Source organism: Leptopilina heterotoma, unplaced genomic scaffold (assembly GCF_015476425.1).
Source record: "Leptopilina heterotoma isolate Lh14 unplaced genomic scaffold, ASM1547642v1 Lhet_12, whole genome shotgun sequence".
Classification (NCBI taxonomy): Eukaryota; Metazoa; Arthropoda; class Insecta; order Hymenoptera; family Figitidae; genus Leptopilina; species Leptopilina heterotoma.
Genome location: NW_025110837.1, coordinates 325,016 through 345,750, shown reverse-complemented (window position 1 = coordinate 345,750; position 20,735 = coordinate 325,016). Strand labels below are relative to the sequence as shown.

General features: G+C 28.8%; 2 protein-coding genes across 2 annotated transcripts; both read left to right on the top strand.

Moving 5' to 3' along the window:
- Nucleotides 1–4,673: 4,673 nt before the first annotated feature.
- Nucleotides 4,674–9,129, top strand: LOC122509782. The gene is made up of 2 exons (XM_043624025.1): nucleotides 4,674–6,887; nucleotides 8,697–9,129. Exon 1 carries the CDS (start codon nucleotides 4,674–4,676, stop codon nucleotides 5,286–5,288), a length of 615 nt encoding a protein of 204 aa, XP_043479960.1. The 3' UTR covers nucleotides 5,289–6,887; nucleotides 8,697–9,129.
- Nucleotides 9,130–19,100: 9,971 nt separating this feature from the next.
- Nucleotides 19,101–20,010, top strand: LOC122509771. The gene is made up of 2 exons (XM_043624014.1): nucleotides 19,101–19,947; nucleotides 20,000–20,010. Exons 1-2 carry the CDS (start codon nucleotides 19,101–19,103, stop codon nucleotides 20,008–20,010), a joined length of 858 nt encoding a protein of 285 aa, XP_043479949.1.
- Nucleotides 20,011–20,735: the final 725 nt, after the last annotated feature.

Genomic DNA, 20,735 nt, shown 5'->3' with positions numbered 1-20,735 from the left:
TACAATCTCATATTACATCGTGCTATTATTCATACTACGGAAGTCACGTGATTCTCTTACGCTTATGTGTTACCATGACAACTAAGGTAATCAGGAAGTGTCGAACTAAGAGAGAACCTTAACACTTTATTTCCTGTATTGTATTTGTCTGATTTGCTGTATAAATTCTCTCGTTGTAATTCACTCGTCTTATTTAAGCTTATAATCTCTTTATTTCTTGTCATTTAGGAAGTGCATCGACTTTATTAAACAATTTTAAGTGTTCAAGACAATTAAATGTTTTCAGTGATAAGTGTATTTTCTGAATGTAATGCATTTTTAATTGTGACATGAAATCATAACCTATAAACTTGATCTTTTAATATCTTTATATTAAATTATATATTAAATTGTTTACGTGATGAAGACATTGGATGTTTTTATTGACAAGAATTATTTTCTGAACTGAATGTGTTTTTAATTGACGGATGGAAACATAACCTCTAAATACAAACATTTAATCTATATTTATATTCGTTTAAAATGTGCATTGACTATATTAAATTGTTTAAAGTGTTCAAGAGAATAAATAATTTTATTTATAAGTGTTAAATTCTAAAGAAAATATACTTTTAATTGTCACATTGAAAAATAACCTCGAAATGCAACTATTATTATTCGTCGAGATCGTCGAGATTTATTGAACAAGAACATTGATTACAAGAACAATTTTATGTCCTCAGACCCTAAAGTAAGTAATAAAATATTTTTATCGAATTTGTATTTTTATAATATTTACATATATAATAAATATTTTATTGATGATATATTAAAAGCACTTAAATGTTTAAATGTAACTTTTTACTGTGATTTTCTTTAATTTTAATATTTTTATGATAATTAAATCTACACAGATGACCCTTTGTTTAATTTCTAAGAAGGTTAGGAGTTATATTAAAATTTAATTAATATTTTTTTATATTTAATATAGATAAGTCCGGAGGAGATGGCCATAGTTTCTGTAAAGGATTGTAAAAATTTTAAAAAGGCGATTTTTGTCTTTTATTGATAATTAATCATTGAACGCTTAACTTTAAAATGACAAAAAATAAAATATTTTAATACAAAAATTTTTTAAATTTACATTTTTTTAAAATTGCACTTGGCTAATACTTGTAATTCTTGACTTTCAGCTTCAACTTAATTTTTAATCGTTTACATTGTTTATCTCTTCTTTTGGTCATCTATTACGGAATTCAGAGTAGTTTTCATGCAGCCAAAAATGACAAATACTGCACTTAATCATATCTTCAATTAATGCCGTTTGATGGTAACTTTCACCACAATCTAAAAATATATATCACAACCTCGTTAAGTAAATTAGATCAATTATTTTGTTATCAAAAATTAAAAAAAAAAATTTTTTGAGCATGTGGAATTTACAGAATTTCCAGGCTTCGCACTCTTCTACTAAAAGCTACTATTTGCTACTTTTTTGATATGAGGCTACTTTTTGGCTACTTTTTTGAGCCTAATGCTACTAAAAGCTACTTTTTTGAACAAATAGTCAAATTTAAATTTTTAGTTTTCACATTTCCATTTAAAAACGGTGTTAAAAACTAAAATCTTTAATAAAAACGACCGTCAATAAGATATTAGGAAATAATTTTACCAACATTTACTCTATCAATAGTGACTGATTATAAATTGTGTTTAGATTTTCTTGCAAATGATAACCTTTAAATTCCCTGTTTTTCCCGGCGTTGTCCTAATTTTTCCCGGTTTTATTTTCTCATCAAATTTATATTTATTTGATTTCAAACATAAATAAATCTACAAATGGTTTCAACAATTTGTAATAGATTTTTTATGAATAGTTTTCAATTAAAAAAAAAATCTTGTCTGTTCATAATTATAATTGAAAATTTGATTAATTCAGTTTCATTAAAATTTTTGAAAATAATTGAATTGTAGAGAACAATTTAATTATTTATAAAGATAATAAATAATTATGTTATAATATATTATGTTATTATGTAATAATTATGTTTAAAAATTTTTTGAAATTCTCCTCGAAATTTCAAACATAATTAAATTTTTGCGGAGAATTTTATTACTTTTGAAAATAATTGAATTGTTTTTTTCGAATTTTATGGAAATTTATGAAAGTAATTGAATTCTTGTGAAAAATATTTTTCAAAAACAATATTTAAAAGAATCTAGTAAATCTGAAAAATTTTACTATTTATGAAAATAATTGAAATAATTGAATTCTTTCGACAAATTTTAATCAAATTTTTAAAAATAATTGCATTTTTCGACGAATTTGATTAAAATTGTATTATAAATATTATTCTATTTCTGCAATGAGTTTTATTATTTATAAAAGTAATTGAATTATTGCAAGGATTTTATAAAAAAGTTTAAAATAATTGATTTTTTTAAAAAAATCTAGATAAACTCTATTTTTAATAATTCAATTTCTATGAAATTTTCATTCTTTTAGAAAATAATTGAATATTCGTGTAGAATTTTGTCAAAATTGTTTTTAAGTAATTGAATTCTATTTGGAAATTTTATTAAAATTGATTTTCAAATTAAAATTAAAATATTGAATGAAGAAAAATTTTTGAAATTAATTGAATTCTTGTGGTGAATATAAATGAATTCTTGCTATTTATAGAAATAATTGAACTTTTACAATGAATTTTATTAAAATTCCTGAAAGCAATTTAGTTTTGTCGAAGTTTTAATATTTATGAAAATGACTAACTTCCCTTGATTATTTTCGAAAAATTTAAATAAAATTCTTTAAAAGAAGTAAATTATTTGAAATAGAATGTAAAGAAATTCCAATTTCATCAAAAATTTTCCACTATTTGTTTATAATAATTTAATTATTTTGAAAAAACAGAATTAAAAAATCTTATTTTTCAAAATTTTCAAAAAAAACTTTGCGAAAATTCAATTTTATTAAAAAATTTGAAGTGTCTATCGTTTTTTAAATTAACTAATAAAAATTTTAATTATTAATCTTCGCACTTAGAAACATGAGTACATTAGAATGCAACTCCTTGTAAAATTTAATTATTTATTAATTATTAAATTAAAATACTTTGGAAATTCGATTTTTTAAAAAGTTTTTAATTAAATTCTTTAATTCTTTTTTTTGTCACCGAAGCTACTATTTCCTTTTTTTTGTCATTGAGGCTACTATTTCCTACTTTTTTTGTCGTCGTGGCTACTATTTCCTACTTTTTTTTAAGCTTATAGTGGAGTGCGAAGCCTGAATGTACTACTCAAATAAACATGAAATTAAAAATGCTCTTAAAAACGCCAATATAACAATAAGAAATCTACATTTATCACATTTTTATAAAGCCATTTAAAAAATGAAAGATTCTTTAAAATCTTTGAATATTGGCCATCTCCCCCGAGTTTACCGCACTATATTAATATTGGCATAAATTATTTTAAAGTTTTGAATTTTTTATATTAAATTTTCGCTTTGTCTCTTTCTCTCCCAAATTTAAAATACTTTTATTATCTATAATATTTATTTTCTTCTTATAAAAATGAAAATTTTCTAAACAACTGAGATGAATTAAATTTTTTTGAAAATAATTGAATTTTTAAAAATAATTTTTCAAAAATACTTACAAATGTTCAATTTAAAAGAATTTCAATTACAAATTTAAATATATATACAAACAATTTAAATGGTAATTTATTTCATTATTTTATTATTGTTTACTTAAATTTTTTGAAATTTTAATTTTAATATTTTTTTTTATAATTTAGTATTTTAGATATGTAAAGGTATTCTTTTGTTTCGTTGTAAAAAACTTTTATTTTTAAGCTAAAATGAGTATTTTAAAATGTATTATTTACAAAAAATTATTAACTTTTTCAATTCGTGACGCATTACATTGCAATAAAATTTTTAAATGGAGAACAAATGAATAAATTTCGTTTATAAAACTTTCACAACATTAGAAACATGTCAAACTTATTTTTTCTAGGTTGCTTGATGTAAATTTTCTAAAGGATTCTGTTATATGTGTAAATTTTATATACTAATAAGGCACGTGTTAATGTATTTTGAGTTTAAAATAAATTGGTGATTCTTGGCATAGCGAACAATTTGGATTTAATTATTATTTCTGACCATTTTTTTTAAATTAAGAAAAAGTCTATTTATTATGCACCATAGATAAAGTGTTTTCGACAAAATTCTGCCAACAACACGAATTTCAACCGATTTCATTTTTCTTTTTTTTAAATACTAAGGAAAGTTTTTCCTACAAGCCATCACGGCTTTAAACAGTGAAAGAAAATTACCTATAATATGCATTTACAGAAGAAGCTCATAAAAAATGCACTAAAGTATGATTAACATATTTTTATTTTTTTTTATATTATAAAATCTGTATTATATTCTAGTCAAAATGCTTGTTACAAAAGTTCTTGAGTATATAATGACTTTAAATATAGCAGTGAAGGCTTATAGGAAACCTTCCTTAATATTTCAAAAAAGGTACTTGAAATCCGTGAAGATTTGTCCAAGACGCTGCATTTATTCCCACTGTTACTTGTAAATCGATAAAATTATAGCAAATACTTCCTTATATATATCATACTTATATGTTCTAAATAAATGAAAAAATTAATGTCTGAATTAAATTTCAGCAACGATGGGAAAAATTACGAGAAAAAACACAAAACTATGTGGTTTTACAACACGTCGAATACGTCAAATTGTACAACAACGGACACTAGAGGATCAACAACTTTTTCAAAATCATGTTACTTCGGTAGTTGCGGAAGAAAAAAAAGATACAGGAGTATCAGAAATATCACCTATTTCATCTAACGACAGTTCATCTAATTTTAGCGTTGACGCACCATCATCAAATGTAGATGACTTAAACATCGGCATTAATTCCTCTTCACAATCAATCATACACATTAAAGACAATTCAAGCACATCATATCTTGAAAAGAAGACATTCGAAGTGGAAGCCAATTTCATTGATGATTTCATTTTAAATGAGAATTCTTCTGATAGTTCCGACACCGAATCTGAAACAACTTGTAACGAAGATGCAAGAAAATTAAATAGTAACCTAGAAGAAGATGACCTTTCTGATGATGACCTATATGCAGATCACCCGGACGAAGATGGCACTGAAGTTCTTGACTCTTCAAATAGTGATGTAGATAGTATACAGAATACTCCATTTGCAATGAAGCTACGTGACTGGGCTCTTCGATTCCATATAACTTTAATTGCGCTGTCTGCGTTATAACTATTGCTCAGACTTTTTGATAACACATTACCTCTTGATGCACGAACCCTATTAAGCACGCCAAAAAAAATAGAAACTGTTGAGATGTGTGGTGGATTAATAAGAGCCGTAGAAAATATAATTTGTGAAAGAAGACGTAATAGTAATCCAGATGAAAACATTAAATTGTTAATAAATGTGGATGGTCTGCCTATTTCGAAAAGCGGAACTAACAGTCTGTTGTTGATTTTGGGTTCTGATACAAAGTCTGAGACTGTTTATCCTATTGGCGCTTTTTATGGATTAAAAAAGCCCGTTGATGCAAATTACTTTCTACATGAATTTGTTGAGGAAGCAATAATTATTTGTCAGAATGGAGTAAAAAATAAATCCGTTACATTAGAAGCTGTCATTTGTGATGCAAAAAAGCTTATTAATCTATGGCTAAACGGACCTTCAAATGTGAAACTTCCCTCTGATGTGGTTCAGAAGATATCAGATCGATTAATATTATTGCGGAATTCAGTCCCTGATGAATTTAATCGAAGACCAAGAACACTCTGGGAATTTAAATTCTGGAAGGCGACAGAATTCCGCACATTCCTGTTATATGCGGGAATTATCGTTCTCAAAAATCTTCCAGGATTCCCACCTAAGTTCTATTGTCATTTTTTATTACTGCATACAGCAGTTTCGATCCTAGTAAGTGAGAGGCATATTTATAACCCCAGCAACATCGAAGTAGCTCATGAAATGTTAGAACTTTTCGTAAAGGACTTTGAACAACTTTATGGAAAAGAACACATTTCGTATAACGTGCATAATCTTTTACATATATGTGAAGACGTAAAGCGATTTGGGACATTAGGGAATTTCAGCGCCTTCCGATTCGAAAACTATATGTCTTCTGTGAAGAGAATGTTGAGAAAAGGTGATAAGCCGTTGCAGCAAATAGCTAAACGATACGCAGAAGTTGAAAAAAGCAAAAAAAACTGCTGTTCAATTAATAAAGTGACATTACAACAACCTCATCACATGGGACCATTAACAGAAAAGTATTCATCAAATATTCGTGAGCAGTATAAAATTTTGAAAAGTAAAGGGTTATTTATAAACTGCGATGTCGTTAAAAATAGTTGTGTTCTGCTCGAGGATAGAACGTTCCTTATCACTGAGAATATTATCAAACGTGATACAGAAGATATTTGGTTGGTAGGATACAAGCTTCCTTTCAAAAACAATTTATACAGTTTTCCTGATTCGAGTCTCATAGACATTTACATTGCAAATGCTGGTAATAATAATCAAAGATTTTGCGTACTACTGAAAAATGTTTTATCTAAAGTGTGGAGAATTCCAACTTCGGAAGGAGAAGTGCTTATACCATTATTGCATTCAAGGGAAGAAATATAAATAATCTGTTCAAGAAAATTTCTTTATTGAGTAATCTCCATGGATTTATTAGACTATTTAATTCAATGATCAAGATACATCGAAATATGGCAGCTGAATTAACAAGTTAACAATGAAACAATGAAACCAATGGAAGTAAAGTACATTAGTACTGTTAGGCTGCTAACAATTATCAATGAAAACAACACTATGGACCCAAATTAAGAGGTAATAATAAAAATTTTTATTAAATTGATTTTTTTATTAAAATTGTCTATAATAATGTATTTATTTCATAACATTTATAATTACAAAAATTCAACATCCAATGTGTAACTTAAAATGTATATAAAAGATACTTTTATTGATTTATATTTGACTCTATTTTAATTTATAAAAATTTCCAAGTAGAAAAATTTGAAAGTATAAAACTTGTAATTTTTTAGATTTTTTTAAAGTATACATTTTAAGGAAATAAAAATTTTACTCAAAGGAAATTTTGAGTACATAGAGTAGGGTTACCATAGTTTAGTAAAAGTAGTCAAATTTAATTGAATTTTAATTATCTTTATAAATAATAAATTGCTCCATAAATCATTTACTTTAAAAAGTTTCAATAAAATTTTAACAAAATTCAATTATTTGAAATAAATTCAGGGTGTCTGTTAACCAGGAGAATCGGGAAAAACCTTGAATAAGCCAGGAATTTTTTGCCAGCCGTGAATTTTTTCACGAAATTAAAAAAAGTTTATTTATTTTAATTTTATTTTAAAAAATTGCTTTTTATTTCATTTTTTATAGATATTTATACTCTTTTCTACATTTGAATTAGTTAAAAATAATTAATTTGATAGTAAAAAATCAGTCACTGATTTAATTCTAGTATGTAAATAAGTTTTGTTAAAAATATCGAATTAATAGAAATTTCATGAAATTCAACTGAAAATAATTAAAGTTAAAGAATTTCATTACAAACTTTTTTAACAAATAGAATTTTAAGTATTTTAATTTAATAATTGATAAATAATTGAATTTTATAAAGAATTACAGTCTAATGTATTCACGTTTCTTATTGCAAAGATTAATAATTAAAATTTTTATTAGTTAATTTAAAAAAGATTCACACTTAAAACTTGTTAATAAAATTGAATTTTTGCAAAGTTTTTTTTTAAAATTCTTAAAAATTAAGATTTTTAAAATTTTTCGATTCTATTGTTTCCAGATAATTTAATTTTTATAAACAAATAATTGAAAATTTTTGAAATAGTTGGAATTTCTTCACATTCTATTAAAAATAATTGAATTAGTTTAAAGAATTTTATTTAAATTTTTCGAAAAAAATCAAGGGAAGTTAGTGGCCGTAATTATAATTTTATTTTGAAAACATAAGACACTCTTAGAGTTTTAAATCAATTTTTTGCTTCTAAAAATTATATTCTTATATTATTATTCAATAATTATAATTATTGAACTTCTCTTAAATTTTTATAGTATAAATGTTCAAATAGATAATATTAATTTCTTTCTTGAGCAAATTCAATTTTCAATACTTATTGTTAGTAAATAATTAATTATTACTGTTTATTATTTTCAACAATTGTAATAAAATTCTTCGAAATAATTGAATTATTGTCATAAATAATAACATTCTTTGGAAGGATTTAATTACATAAATAAGTATAAAAGAAATTTTTTTAGAGTATTTAATCAATTTTTGAGTGAATAGTAATATTCTTCAGGGTCAGGGAAAAATTCAAAATTTTGTCTGAAAATTTGGAGAAAGCAAAATTAAATTTTAGTGGCAACCCTAATAAATGTTTATAAAAAAGAAATAAAATTTATAAAAGGAATTATAATTTTCAAGATTTGTCAATTATTAGAATTTTTATGTCGCAGCAATTCTATATTATTACATTTTTATGTAATGTAAAATATTTATTTGGAAATTTTTATATTAATTTTAAAGTTGCATATTAACTTTAAGTTTTCAGTCTGTATCAGTAAGTTAATTAAAAATTTTATAAATATGTGTTACAGAAATTATGAAACTTTTCTCCAAAATTCTTGAGAGGGTAGTGCTGGAATAACTTACTTGAAAATTGACAGCTACAGATATAACTTGACAAGAGAGTGGACATCGAGGCGTGTTTCAATTTGTTTTGGTGATTGCAGTTACAATTAAATTATCTCATAATATATATCTAAATCATATTATTATGATGGATAATGAAGTAAGAATCATGAAAGGACGAGTCAATGCGATTTATTCATGTTTAAATTGAAGTACCAATCATTTTAGTTGATTTACTTTGAATATTCGATGGTAGTTTATTTATTTTGTGTCAACTTCTCATATCTATCTATATTCAAATTTACTTTTCCAGTAATATTTTACAACATGAATGATCGGAATCTTATTTTAAGACACTTCCTTCTTTGTATTCTACATCACAAGCTGATATGTAAACTTTTAGCTTTCCCAAACCAACTTGTCAATTCGTAAGTGTACAAAACTTATAAGGTAATTTTTGGATTTCACAATCATTAAAAAATATCTATATAAATAATTGATATGAAAATAAAAATTTTGTCAAACATTACAACAAATTTAAACACAATTTAGGTATCTTAAATTCTGAAATACTTTTAAAATGTATTAATAGTTTAAAATAGTTTTCATGTACTTTTAGAATTTTCACTACTTACTCGAGAACGTTTTTCTAAAAAATTATTAAAAAAAAATAAAATAAATGGAAGTCTCAATTTTATATACATAGAAATACTTCGTTATATCAAAATTTCTTATCCTTCAGTTTTAAGTATTTTAAGTAAAAGTAAAACTTTTTATAAGTTTAAATAAAAGCAGTAAAAATAATTTTTCGCATTTATTTTCCTGTTTATAATATTCCGCTACCATATATGATTAATTTTTTTAATAATATTCTGTTATACAATCTTATTACGATATTTTTATAATATGCTGTTTCGATTACCGTAACCTTTAGTTGTAAGCTTACCGTAACATTTAGGTGTAAGCTTATCATAACCTTTAGGTGTAAGCTTACTGTAACCTTTAGGTGTAAGCTTACTGTGACCTTTGGGTGTATACTTACTGTAACCTTTAGGTGTAAGCTTACTATGACCTTTAGGTGTAAGCTTACTGTAACCTTTAGGTGTAAGCTTACTATGACCTTTGGGTGTATGCTTACTGTGACCTTTAGGTGTAAGCTTACTATGACCTTTAGGTGTGAGCTTACTATGACCTTTAGGTGTAAGCTTACTGTAATGGCGGAAATTTCTAGCCTACCTTATGTTTACAACAGGTATACTGAGTAACGTTACAAGCCTTACCAATAACCCTTACCACAAACTTACAGTACGATATCGTGCTATGTGGGTGGTGATTGATCTAGTACAATAACTGATTTTGATGGTAGAACTGTTAACACATGTCGGAACCATTCTTCATAGTGTTTCGCGTTCATTTCACCGTGATAATCATTATTTCCTTTTTTCCGATAAAACAGTTTGAACATCCGGGTACAAAACCATTTTTTCCACCGATATGTAGAATAATAACTCGCAGTCCTAATCCAGATGGCGTTATAAATCCTCCCCGTTGACCGAAAACTTCTTGTACATTATTGCGATAATAATCAAAATTACTATTTTCACTTGAAACTTAATTTTCAACCCAACCATACTTTCTTGTGTGATTTGCTCCGCACCATGTTTCATCAGTATAAAAGATATTGTGACCATTATTGCAATAAAAAATATTACGAAGAAAATTGTCCTTTGCGCTGCTATTGCACTACTTTCCATCCATACTGGTTTTCTTTTTAGCTTAACATAAGAAAAGTTTAAATTTTTCATACAATTTCGTAATGTTGATAATTTAAAATTTGGAAAATCAGGTACGTCATTTATTAATTCTTCATACAAAGCTTTTGTAGTCGGAAATTCTCTCCGCATGTAAAAGTTATGAATTTTTCTTCTAATTACTCCTTTTAAGAAATCATTACATTCAATTGGTGGCCTCCCGCTTTTTAGTGCTATATCAAATTTTCCTTTATTTAACCACTCCGATGTTATTCGTTTTATACTTCTTTCAGAAATTTGTAAACAGTCTGCAGTACGTTGAACAACTTTCGATTTGTCATTGACTTCAAATCGTTTTTCCTTTTCAAAATATTGCCTTGCACGAAGAATTAATTTTTTTTCTTCTTCTTAAAATAGTGGTAAATTTTCTCAGTTGGTTTAATATTTAATTCACATTTTGAAAGCTCGTTTGTTATTATTAAATCGTCACTGCCACTGGACAATTCTGAATTGTATAAAGAAGTCATTAAAACATTTTCATCTCTCAGAAAATATGTTTCATTTGACAGCATTCTACTTAAATCTTGTAAAATTGGTTCTTGGATTGTCAAGTCTTGAAAATTAGTATTGTTAGGTGAATCTCCATTTGTTTGACTAATATTTATGCTACCTAAAATTTGTCTGTCAAAATAAGCATCATTTAAAATATTTCCATTTAATATATATATTTCCATAACGTCTGATGTATCATTATTAAAAAGCGTTAAAAGCTGAAAATGTCCATCGCAATCTTGTATTTCATACTGCCCTGTAAATAATAGATACAATTTTTCATTTGTAGTATTATGGTCAAATGAAAGGATATACAAAGTTTCGTCTTGGTTCATACGTATCACTTTAATATTAATTTTCAAAAAATTTGCAGCAGCTCGGCACTCTAACATAGACAATGCATCAATCACTATAAATTCACAGTTTTCAATTGTTATTTGGTTAGCCATACTAACTTTTTAAAATGATTATTAAAAGAAAAAAAATGTTTGCGAAAAAGTGAAATTTAACACTGCCTACTATCACTACACTCTGAATTTCATAAACTAAGTCTCACTTTCGGTAGTTTGGAACTAACTAAACTGAAATTTTTAAGTGGCCAAAAACGTATTGCAGTAAGCAATTTTGGACCACAGAAAGATCATTAAAAACAAATTTTTATAAGACAATTTGTATTGAAACTAACAGAAGTATTATAAAAACCAAGGCATCGAAATTATATGGCCAACTGTAAAAGGCTTTCATACTTTGTATACATCTCATTAAAGGCAATTACGACAAAGCACATTTTTGATATAATAACGTTCAAAGCAGGAAATCTATAAAAAAAATTAATATTAATACCTTGTAAATGTTTATAACTTATTTGAAATTTTCAATTTTGTAATTAATAGATTAAACAGTACGAATTTATCTACTTATACAGTAGAAAAAGCTTTATGTCAGCTATAGCCTATTAGTGAAAGATAGACAGACTTATGCGATTCCCATACTTTCTAATGACTGAAATCAAGTTTTTCTTACCCGCGTGGATTAGTCCATATTTAATTTAAAAGTAAAGTAATAATAATACAATTGATAAATAGGTGACTTATTTAAATATTATCAGCTTTATATTTAATTTTTAATTTAATTTCTAATACAATTAATTATTTAATTTTGAAATAAATTAAATATTCTATTAATAATTCAATTATTTTAATCTTATTCAACTTAATTATTTGAATCTGATTAACATAAATCTTTATTTTAATTTGTTTGAAACAAATAATATTATGAAATTTCATTTTACTATTATTTCTTTTTTTCTTTGTAGAAATTGAGGGTTCACATGCAATAAGAGGATACTCGCTATCTACTTAACACTGTGCGTATCCCCTTATTGCACTTTATTCTGTTTAAGGAAAAACTTCTACATAATTTGCATTTTATTTCAAAGCTGTGCTTCTATTTGCAAGATGAATAACTTTTTATTTTTGATTGAAATAATCGACAGTAGTAGTAGATTTCAGTCTGTAAAATTAAAAAATAACTATTTAAGAATAAATTGTGCTTATTTGGGTTTCTATTAAATTGAGGTAGAAAAGTAAAGTCAAAAATGTTATACACAATGAAAAGATGTTTTGAAGTATGCTTAAAAATTAATTAATTTTTTTGTATTTATTGTAAGTAAATAAAATAATTTCAAAACAAAATACTAACTTCTTTGTACTATATATTAGTTTATGCAACACGTCCCTTAATTTTACTGGAATTCCTAATGAAACGTTTTTTTTCATTCTTTTTCTTACTTGTGAATAATTTCTTGAGCTTCTCTATGTTAAAGAAGAAATAAAAAGTCATTTTAAATAATAGGATAAAAGTGAGATGAAAATTTTATCTAATAAACAACAATAAAAGCAATCACAGCTTTACGAAGAACAAGACTTAGTTAAGCAAAATCTTATACATTATATTTGTTATGTTATGTTTCATGATCTGCTAAATTCATTATTATTTCTACTCATATATGACGGGTTCCACGTCAAGTGCCCCAGGTCAAAAATTTACATGGAATATTTAAAAAATTTGTAGTTTCTTTAAAACAAAACAAAAATACGTTTTCTATTTTGGGTTTTTCTGCTGTTTTTCAACACTTTCTAATGGTGTAAACAAATGTAGAGAAAAAAAATTTTTTGACCTTGAAAAATTAAATTAAAAAATAAAATTTCATTTTTTTATCAAATGGACAGTTTTTATTTTAAAAAAAAAATTTTATCATAAAGGTGAGGTTTTTTCCTTAAAAAAATGTATAGGTCAAAACGTGGGACAAGAACTTTTAACTGGTCAAAATAAACATTTACTTCTGCAGTGCACCGACCCGCAGTGGAATTTTTTTTACAATTTACTATTAAAAAATGTCTACACCTTACAATTTTTAACCGATTTGAGTGTTCTTTGTCTTAAATTAAAGGGGAATAAATTCTTAAGACATCCTTCGAAGACAATTTTGGGGATTTTAATTATTTATAATTTTTTTTTAATCAAAGTTAACAAATTAATACACTTTTTTAAAAAAGAACGTTTATTTTCTTATTCCGTTGCTGCACATGATCTAAATCAATTCAAATTTATCCAATATGGATTGCAGAAGTAAATGTTTATTTTGACCAGTTAAAAGTTCTTGTCCCACGTTTTGACCTATACATTTTTTTAAGAAAAAAACCTCACCTTTATGATAAAATTTTTTTTTAAAAAATAAAAACTGTCCATTTGATAAAAAAATGAAATTTTATTTTTTAATTTAATTTTTCAAGGTCAAAAAATTTTTTTTCTCTACATTTGTTTACACCATTAGAAAGTGTTGAAAAACAACAGAAAAATCCAAAATAGAAAACGTATTTTCGTTTTGTTTTAAAGAAACTACAAATTTTTCAAATATTCCATGTAAGACAAAAAATTTAAACTTTGACCCCCTCTAGTTTTTATATTTGTTTAAATAAATTAATAATATTTGATATTTTTTATTGTTTCTAATAGGACTACTGTTTGTGCAAACTTTATACCTGATCACAAACATTTTTAATTTGGACCTGGGTCACTTGACGTGGAACCCGTCATATAGTGGTAAATCTATTGCGTAAATTAATACTATCATTACATTTTAAAATGATTTTCTTTTTATTGTGATTTTGTTTATCTTTTATTATTAAAGTAGAATGTTTTTGTCTTTCTACGAGCTTGATGCATTAGGGAACTTGAGCAGACAGATATATACATTTTAGAAAAAATTGACAAATTTTATGTTTTCACTTTGTACATGCTATTTACGTAACTTCCATAAATGATGTTACAGATTCTAAATCTAAGCCAGTGACAATTTTACTGATTTCAATTTAGTGGTCTAGTTTTCTTTGATGAATCAGTAAAATTTCTCGGACAATCAGTGGCTTTTACTGATTCTCAGTCAAATTCCACTGATGAATTAAAAAAAATTGGGTCACTGAATTAAAATGAGTGAAATTTCCACTGATTCAGATTAAGACTGCAGGTCTTTAATAGAATTTGTATCCCTTCTTCCCCTTGTCACAAACTCTCTTTAGCTAATCGTCTCGTTTTGGTTTTGTCAAAGCCGACTACGACGATCCAATACCGAATAATTCTCCTGCATTTTTAGATTTTAAAACAGGATCTACAATTTTTCTACATGACGCGGGTAGTGAATCATATCTTTCAGGTTGTGTTTGTGCAACAGAAACAATGTCTTCTATAATAGCTGTTAGGAGACATTGTATGTTTTGTGCAAATAACAATCCATCTTTTGATTTGTATTTATTAGCGAGTTTAATTAAATATGAGCAACCATCTAGGATTTTCGACGTAGGTAATAAAGGCAACACTAAAGCAGTACTTAAAAAATTATCTTCATCTTTTTTCTGATTATACTGAATTCCAAAATCCGTAATAATCTGTAATATAATGTGATACAACTTACTTATTTTATAAAATGTTTATATTTTTCATAGATTGCACTTGTATTATTTTTAAGATACGCTTTTCTGAGAAATAAAAAGGGATGTGTCATTGACAATAAAGTTTTCGAAAAAAAATAAATGTTATAGAAAATAAATATTGTTATACAAGTAAAAGTTGTTAAGTTAATTAATTTAGTTAATTGATTTAGAGAGATTGTTAACTTTTTCACCTTAAAACGGCGATAGACTCGAAGAGAAAAAGGGAGGAGGTGATGCCTCCTTAATTGTCTATGGGTAAGGTCTACAGGGCGTCAAACGCAAACCCTGTCAGGAAAGTACCAAGGTTAGAGCGACAATCAACAATGATTGTCAAGGTGGCAAAAGGAATTAGCTATGTTGATGTCTAGGAAAAGCTCAAAAAGGAGTTTGAACCTGATGCCATCCAAACAAATGTGGGAGTAAGACCCACAAAGAAGGGTGACCTGCTTATAAAAATAAAAGGCTTACAAGGGAAGGAGAAGTTCACCGAGGAGGTGTCAAAGATTGCTTGACCTAGATTGCTTTACCGACAACGCCGAAGTCCAGGAAGGCTTTTGAGGAGGCCAAAAAGACTCTCCCTAGAATGAGAAATAAATAGGCCAAAACAAGAGCAGCACGGAAGGATGGCGCGAGCAACAAAATGGGACCTTCATCTCACGAAGTTTGAAGCCAATAGGTAGTTCCGTGGGTTGAAAAATAGTCTAGATTAAGACGGAAGTAGTTTTTAGTGGGTCGACCAGAACAAGAGCGGTCATACCCACATAACATGTGATTCTACATCTAGGTATCTAAATTTACAGATTTTCCACTTCTGACTACAAAAAGAATATGATGATACTCTGTTATTTTTATTTATTTGTTTATACACTTGTCTTCAGCCTACATAACTTGGCTATACAAGTGTCTCTTTACAAATTTCTCTTATACAATATTTCTATATACATTCCTTACACTAAATTTTTGCGCCTACAGAACGACTTGAAAATTAGGAGTACTCGCATTTGCCTGGACAATAATCGACGGTGCACATCATTATACTTCGACGTCAAACCTCCCACTCAGATTGTCTCACGTGCCGGAAAATTACCAAGCCAAATGGGCGCGAACCAAGGGTACTTACCCTTGATCCTTAAACGACCGCCAAGCGAGGCATCTATCCGACTGAGCTAATCTGTCATACTCTGTTATTATTCTATGATTATTAATATTTTCGAAGTCTGATCGACCGCCACTGGGTGCGTAGCGTTACCGTTTTCGATAGACAAACTTCCCAAGAAGTTTAGAAAATGACAACTGGGTACGTAGATCACCTAGTGGATCACCTAGTTGAGCAATTAACTACATCTTTGATGATTGGACCAACGATCAAATTTACTTATTTCAAACCTTCTTTCTCTTTCAGATATTTTAAATCTTCTTTTATACATTTTTTTCTAACTTAAACGAAATGCTCGAGTACGCAATAAAACACTACACAAATAAACAAAAATGTTGCATTTGTACAATTAACATTACAATATTTTTTCTCACTATTTTCGTAGCATTGGAATTTAACTGTGACGACTCGATTCTTGCTTCGCGTGGATGCGAATGGGAGAGAAAACAGGGACGGATTTATGCTGTGGAATAATAAATAATGATGTTTCACAAGTAATATAAAAAAACTCTTAAGTTCATCGTTCCCTGCATAAATTCGTCCTTGCTTTCTCTCTCATTCGCAGCCGCACAAAGCCAGAATCAAGTCGTCACACTTGAATTTCAATGCACCAATCGGTCGAAACACGGCTTCACATTTTGAATGATATATCGAAGACGGATTAATCTTTTTTAATTTTTGAAGGCTTATTTTAAAGCTGTAATTCTAACGAAGATTTCTGTGTTTTTAGAAAAATCTTATCTAAATTTTTCTACATTTTTGAAAAAGTTGAATTGAAAAGACAAAAATGAGAAAATTTGATAATTTTTTTTATTTGTTTCTCACTCTACAACTCAAAAAATAGTTAACGAAATGATTTCAAAGACGTCTTATTTTAGGAAAAATTTAATCAGCTTCCTAACCGTAATTAAGATTTTTTAGTATCTCCTTTTATTTACGAGATATGATTGAAAACGTGATGGCATGTTTTTTCATAGAGTTGCGTGTAATCGTCCTAATACTCGTGGACGGTAGTGTATATGTATATATTTTGTGTTTATTAAATAAATATTCTTTATACTTAAAGAGTAAAATATGTTTGTGAATAAAATTTATATTATTACTTATATATCAGTTATAATAATTTACATAATTATTTTATATATCCTTTTTTTAATGAGCGCGAAAAAGTAAGTGCATTATAGTTAAAAAAAATCAAAATTTACACCACCATTTAAAAAGTTTGCAAATTCGATTCAAAATGAACACTCGGGGGTTTACAGGGTCGCTGATGATGAATCCGATGTCAGTTTTTAAAAATTCAGAATGTCGGATCCAATATGGCGGACATTTTTTTTTTAATTTTTGGATTCGCTTGAAACTTGTCACTCAGGGGTTTTAGGGGTCGCTGATGACGAATCCGATGTCAATTTTTAAAAATACAAAATGGCGGATCTAATATGGCATATCGTGGAGATCCACTTTGTGGCGGCAGCCTAATGTTCGCTTTGCTTGCCATAGAATTGGCCTTTAGGTTTCACCTCTTTTACCTTCATGAAAATGACTAAATGTGAATATAGAAGTACGAATATGATTATATCTTGTTGTTCCGTCGAGTGTAGAACATATATTTTGAGTTGAGTGTAAGCCAGATGGCAAATTGTTAATTCTAATAAAGAATATTAATGAAAGTTGATTCAATTATTTGGTCTCAGGGAATCTGACCAATTTTTGGTATTTTACCATCTAAATTTCCCACACTGGTGAACCTTCGACGCGAGTTATATTTTTACTATATAACATCGTTGGCAGCACGCTGTACCAGCGTCATTAGTTATCTACGTGTATCGGAGTTTTAAAATTACATCCGATGTTGATTCTTACATATACATATAAAGAAAAATTTATTGTATAAATTTTTCCAAAAAGTTTGTGTTTATAATCTTTTTTACACAACTTATGAATTTTTTTCCATGCAGTCACGTTTTCTGTTCATGGATACGCCATCTTTTTATTTTGCTTACACTCTTCTACTCGACTAATTTTCAACACATCTCCACCGACTTTGATGGATGTTAACCTTTTTTGTGTCACTGGATTGTCACTCAACATTTTTGTCTACCTTCGATTTTGGACTTGGTGATACCATCGCAGTCAGCCTGATTCCAGAGACAACTAGTTTGTTAAAAACGCTTTTTTGTTTGCATGGGCTCATCTACTTTGCCCATGCAACAGGTATGTTATCCATTTTCATACCTAATTTTTATTTATTTCCTTCAGTTTCAATCTGAAACATTTTTTTCCGCGCCTGACAATTTTTTTTCTCTATGTGTGCGGAGAAATTTCCTGGTGTCAACGTACTCACCCATCCAAGGAATTCTGGAAGGATATACTGTTCAACGCCTTTTTCCAAAAAAATAAATGAGACCTGTTTTTCTTTGTCTTGACTGCTGCCATGGACATCTGCATATGTGAATTCTACACCTGCACCACTTGTCGTATCATCATCGAAAGGAGACTTTTCGCCTACGCCATTTTCGTGTTAAGTTTATGCACGATTACGTATTTATTGTCGTGAGTTTGTTAATTTTTTTTTCTCTTTTCAAGGAAAATTTTAATTTTAATTTTGCATTGAATATTCAACATTTTAAAGTCACGTTAATCGCTTGATTCTATCTCTTGTTTATATTTCGATAGTCTTTGACTTTTTCAAGGTCAGACCGCGATTGTATTGACTTTTATTGTTTCTACTTATTCGATCTCACATATTTATTCAGCACAATTTATTTTCGAGAAATTTAATATCGTTAAAATTTTATTTTGTCGTTAATAATAATATTTTTGAATGGATTTTTTTTCCGGGATTTTTGTTGAGTGACCGGCATTGTGATACTTTGAATCTTTTTCTTTCTCGCGAAGTTTTTCTTTGATTTTTGCATCATGAATGGTGCCGACGGTCACGGTGGTCCTCCGGGGGCAGTCTCTGCTGATGAGCGTTTTGATCAGTTGCAGCGACAACTTCGTGAAGTTTCTGAAAATGTTGATGGCCTGCAGGATGTGCCTCGTATCGATCGTTTGCGTAGGCTTCCCCGTTTTATTTCTAATGATCCTGAATTTTGGTTCGTTCAGATTGAATCCGCGTTTAGCAATTGTCGTATTACTACTGAAGCAACGAAGGCCCACCACATTATTGCTGAACTTGATCCCGAATTTTTGATTTGCGCGCGCGATATTATTTTAACTCGCCCTGAGCCTGCAAACATTTTTACTTTAATTAAAAATAGATTAGTCGCTACTTATTCCATTTCTACTGAGGCTCGTCTTCGTCAGCTTCTCAAGGGAGATATTTCAACAGACGGAAAACCGTCTTTGATCCTGACTCGATTGCGAAGTTTAGGTGATACACACTGTAGCGAGGAAGTTATCAGGTCTGTTTTTCTCGACCAATTACCTTCTTCTACGCGTGCCATTTTAGCAGCTTCTAATGTCGTTGGTCTACAGGATTTGGCGGTTCTTGCTGATAAGGTCTTTGAGGCGTCTAATTTGTCCAGTTCTTGTTCTGCTGTCAGCTCAGGAGTCACTCCTTCTTCTGCATCGAATAGCTGCACTCTTTTAACCATTGAAACTCAAATCAACGATCTTGTTGCTCGGGTTAATGCATTGAGTACCAGGTCTTCTCGTGGCGGAAATGATCGTTCGCGTTCGGCATCTCGTGGTGATCATCGGGTCAGCTGGAATCCTTCGTCTTCTCGTGGTGATAAGCTAATAACTGTTGGTACCATCATAAGTTTGGGGACAAAGCAAATAAGTGTATTCAACCGTGTTCTTATTCTGCTAAGACAAAAAATAATAATAACGTTGCTGAGTCGGAAAACTAAACATGCCTCCCCGTTCGGAGACTATCGGGTTTGGCACTCCTTCTAGGCGTCTCCATGCTCGTGATCGGAATTCCGGACTTCTCTTTCTTGTCGATACCGGTTCAGATGTCTCGCTCCTTCCCTTCCAACCGGGTTCTAAGCATAAACCATCTGAGATTTTCCTTTTCGCTGCAAATAATACAAGGATTTCTACTTTCGGGGAGAAACGTGTTTCTTTGGACCTTAGTTTGAGGCGGGAGATTAACTGGAATTTTTGTTTGGCTGATGTTCCATACCCGATAATCGGTGCTGACCTTTTGGCCAATCATGGACTTGTTGTGGATCTTGCTCAGCGGAAATTGATAGATTCTGTTACGGATGTTTCTGTTAGTTTTGAAGTTCGTCGTGTGGATTTTTGCAGTGTTTCCACTATTGATTGTCAGATGCTCTTCGCTGAAATTCTTGCCAAGTATCCAGAGATTACCGGCCCGGCGCAGGATTCTTCGAGTTTAGTTGAGGGTGTTTTCCATCATATACTTACTCATGGTCCTCCTCTCGCTGAACGTGCTCGACGACTCTCTCCAGAAAAGTTGATTGCTGCTAAATCTCAGTTTCAAGCGTGGATGAAGTCGGGAGTTTGCCGTCCTTCGAGCGGTTCTTGGGCTGCTCCGTTAAATATGGTTCTTAAGAAGAATGGTGATTGGCGTCCGTGTGGCGA

Bases quoted from the DNA above. Each gene is read 5' to 3' on its own strand.
- LOC122509782 (XM_043624025.1), top strand. From the start codon at position 4,674: ATGGGAAAAATTACGAGAAAAAACACAAAACTATGTGGTTTTACAACA.
- LOC122509771 (XM_043624014.1), top strand. From the start codon at position 19,101: ATGAATGGTGCCGACGGTCACGGTGGTCCTCCGGGGGCAGTCTCTGCT.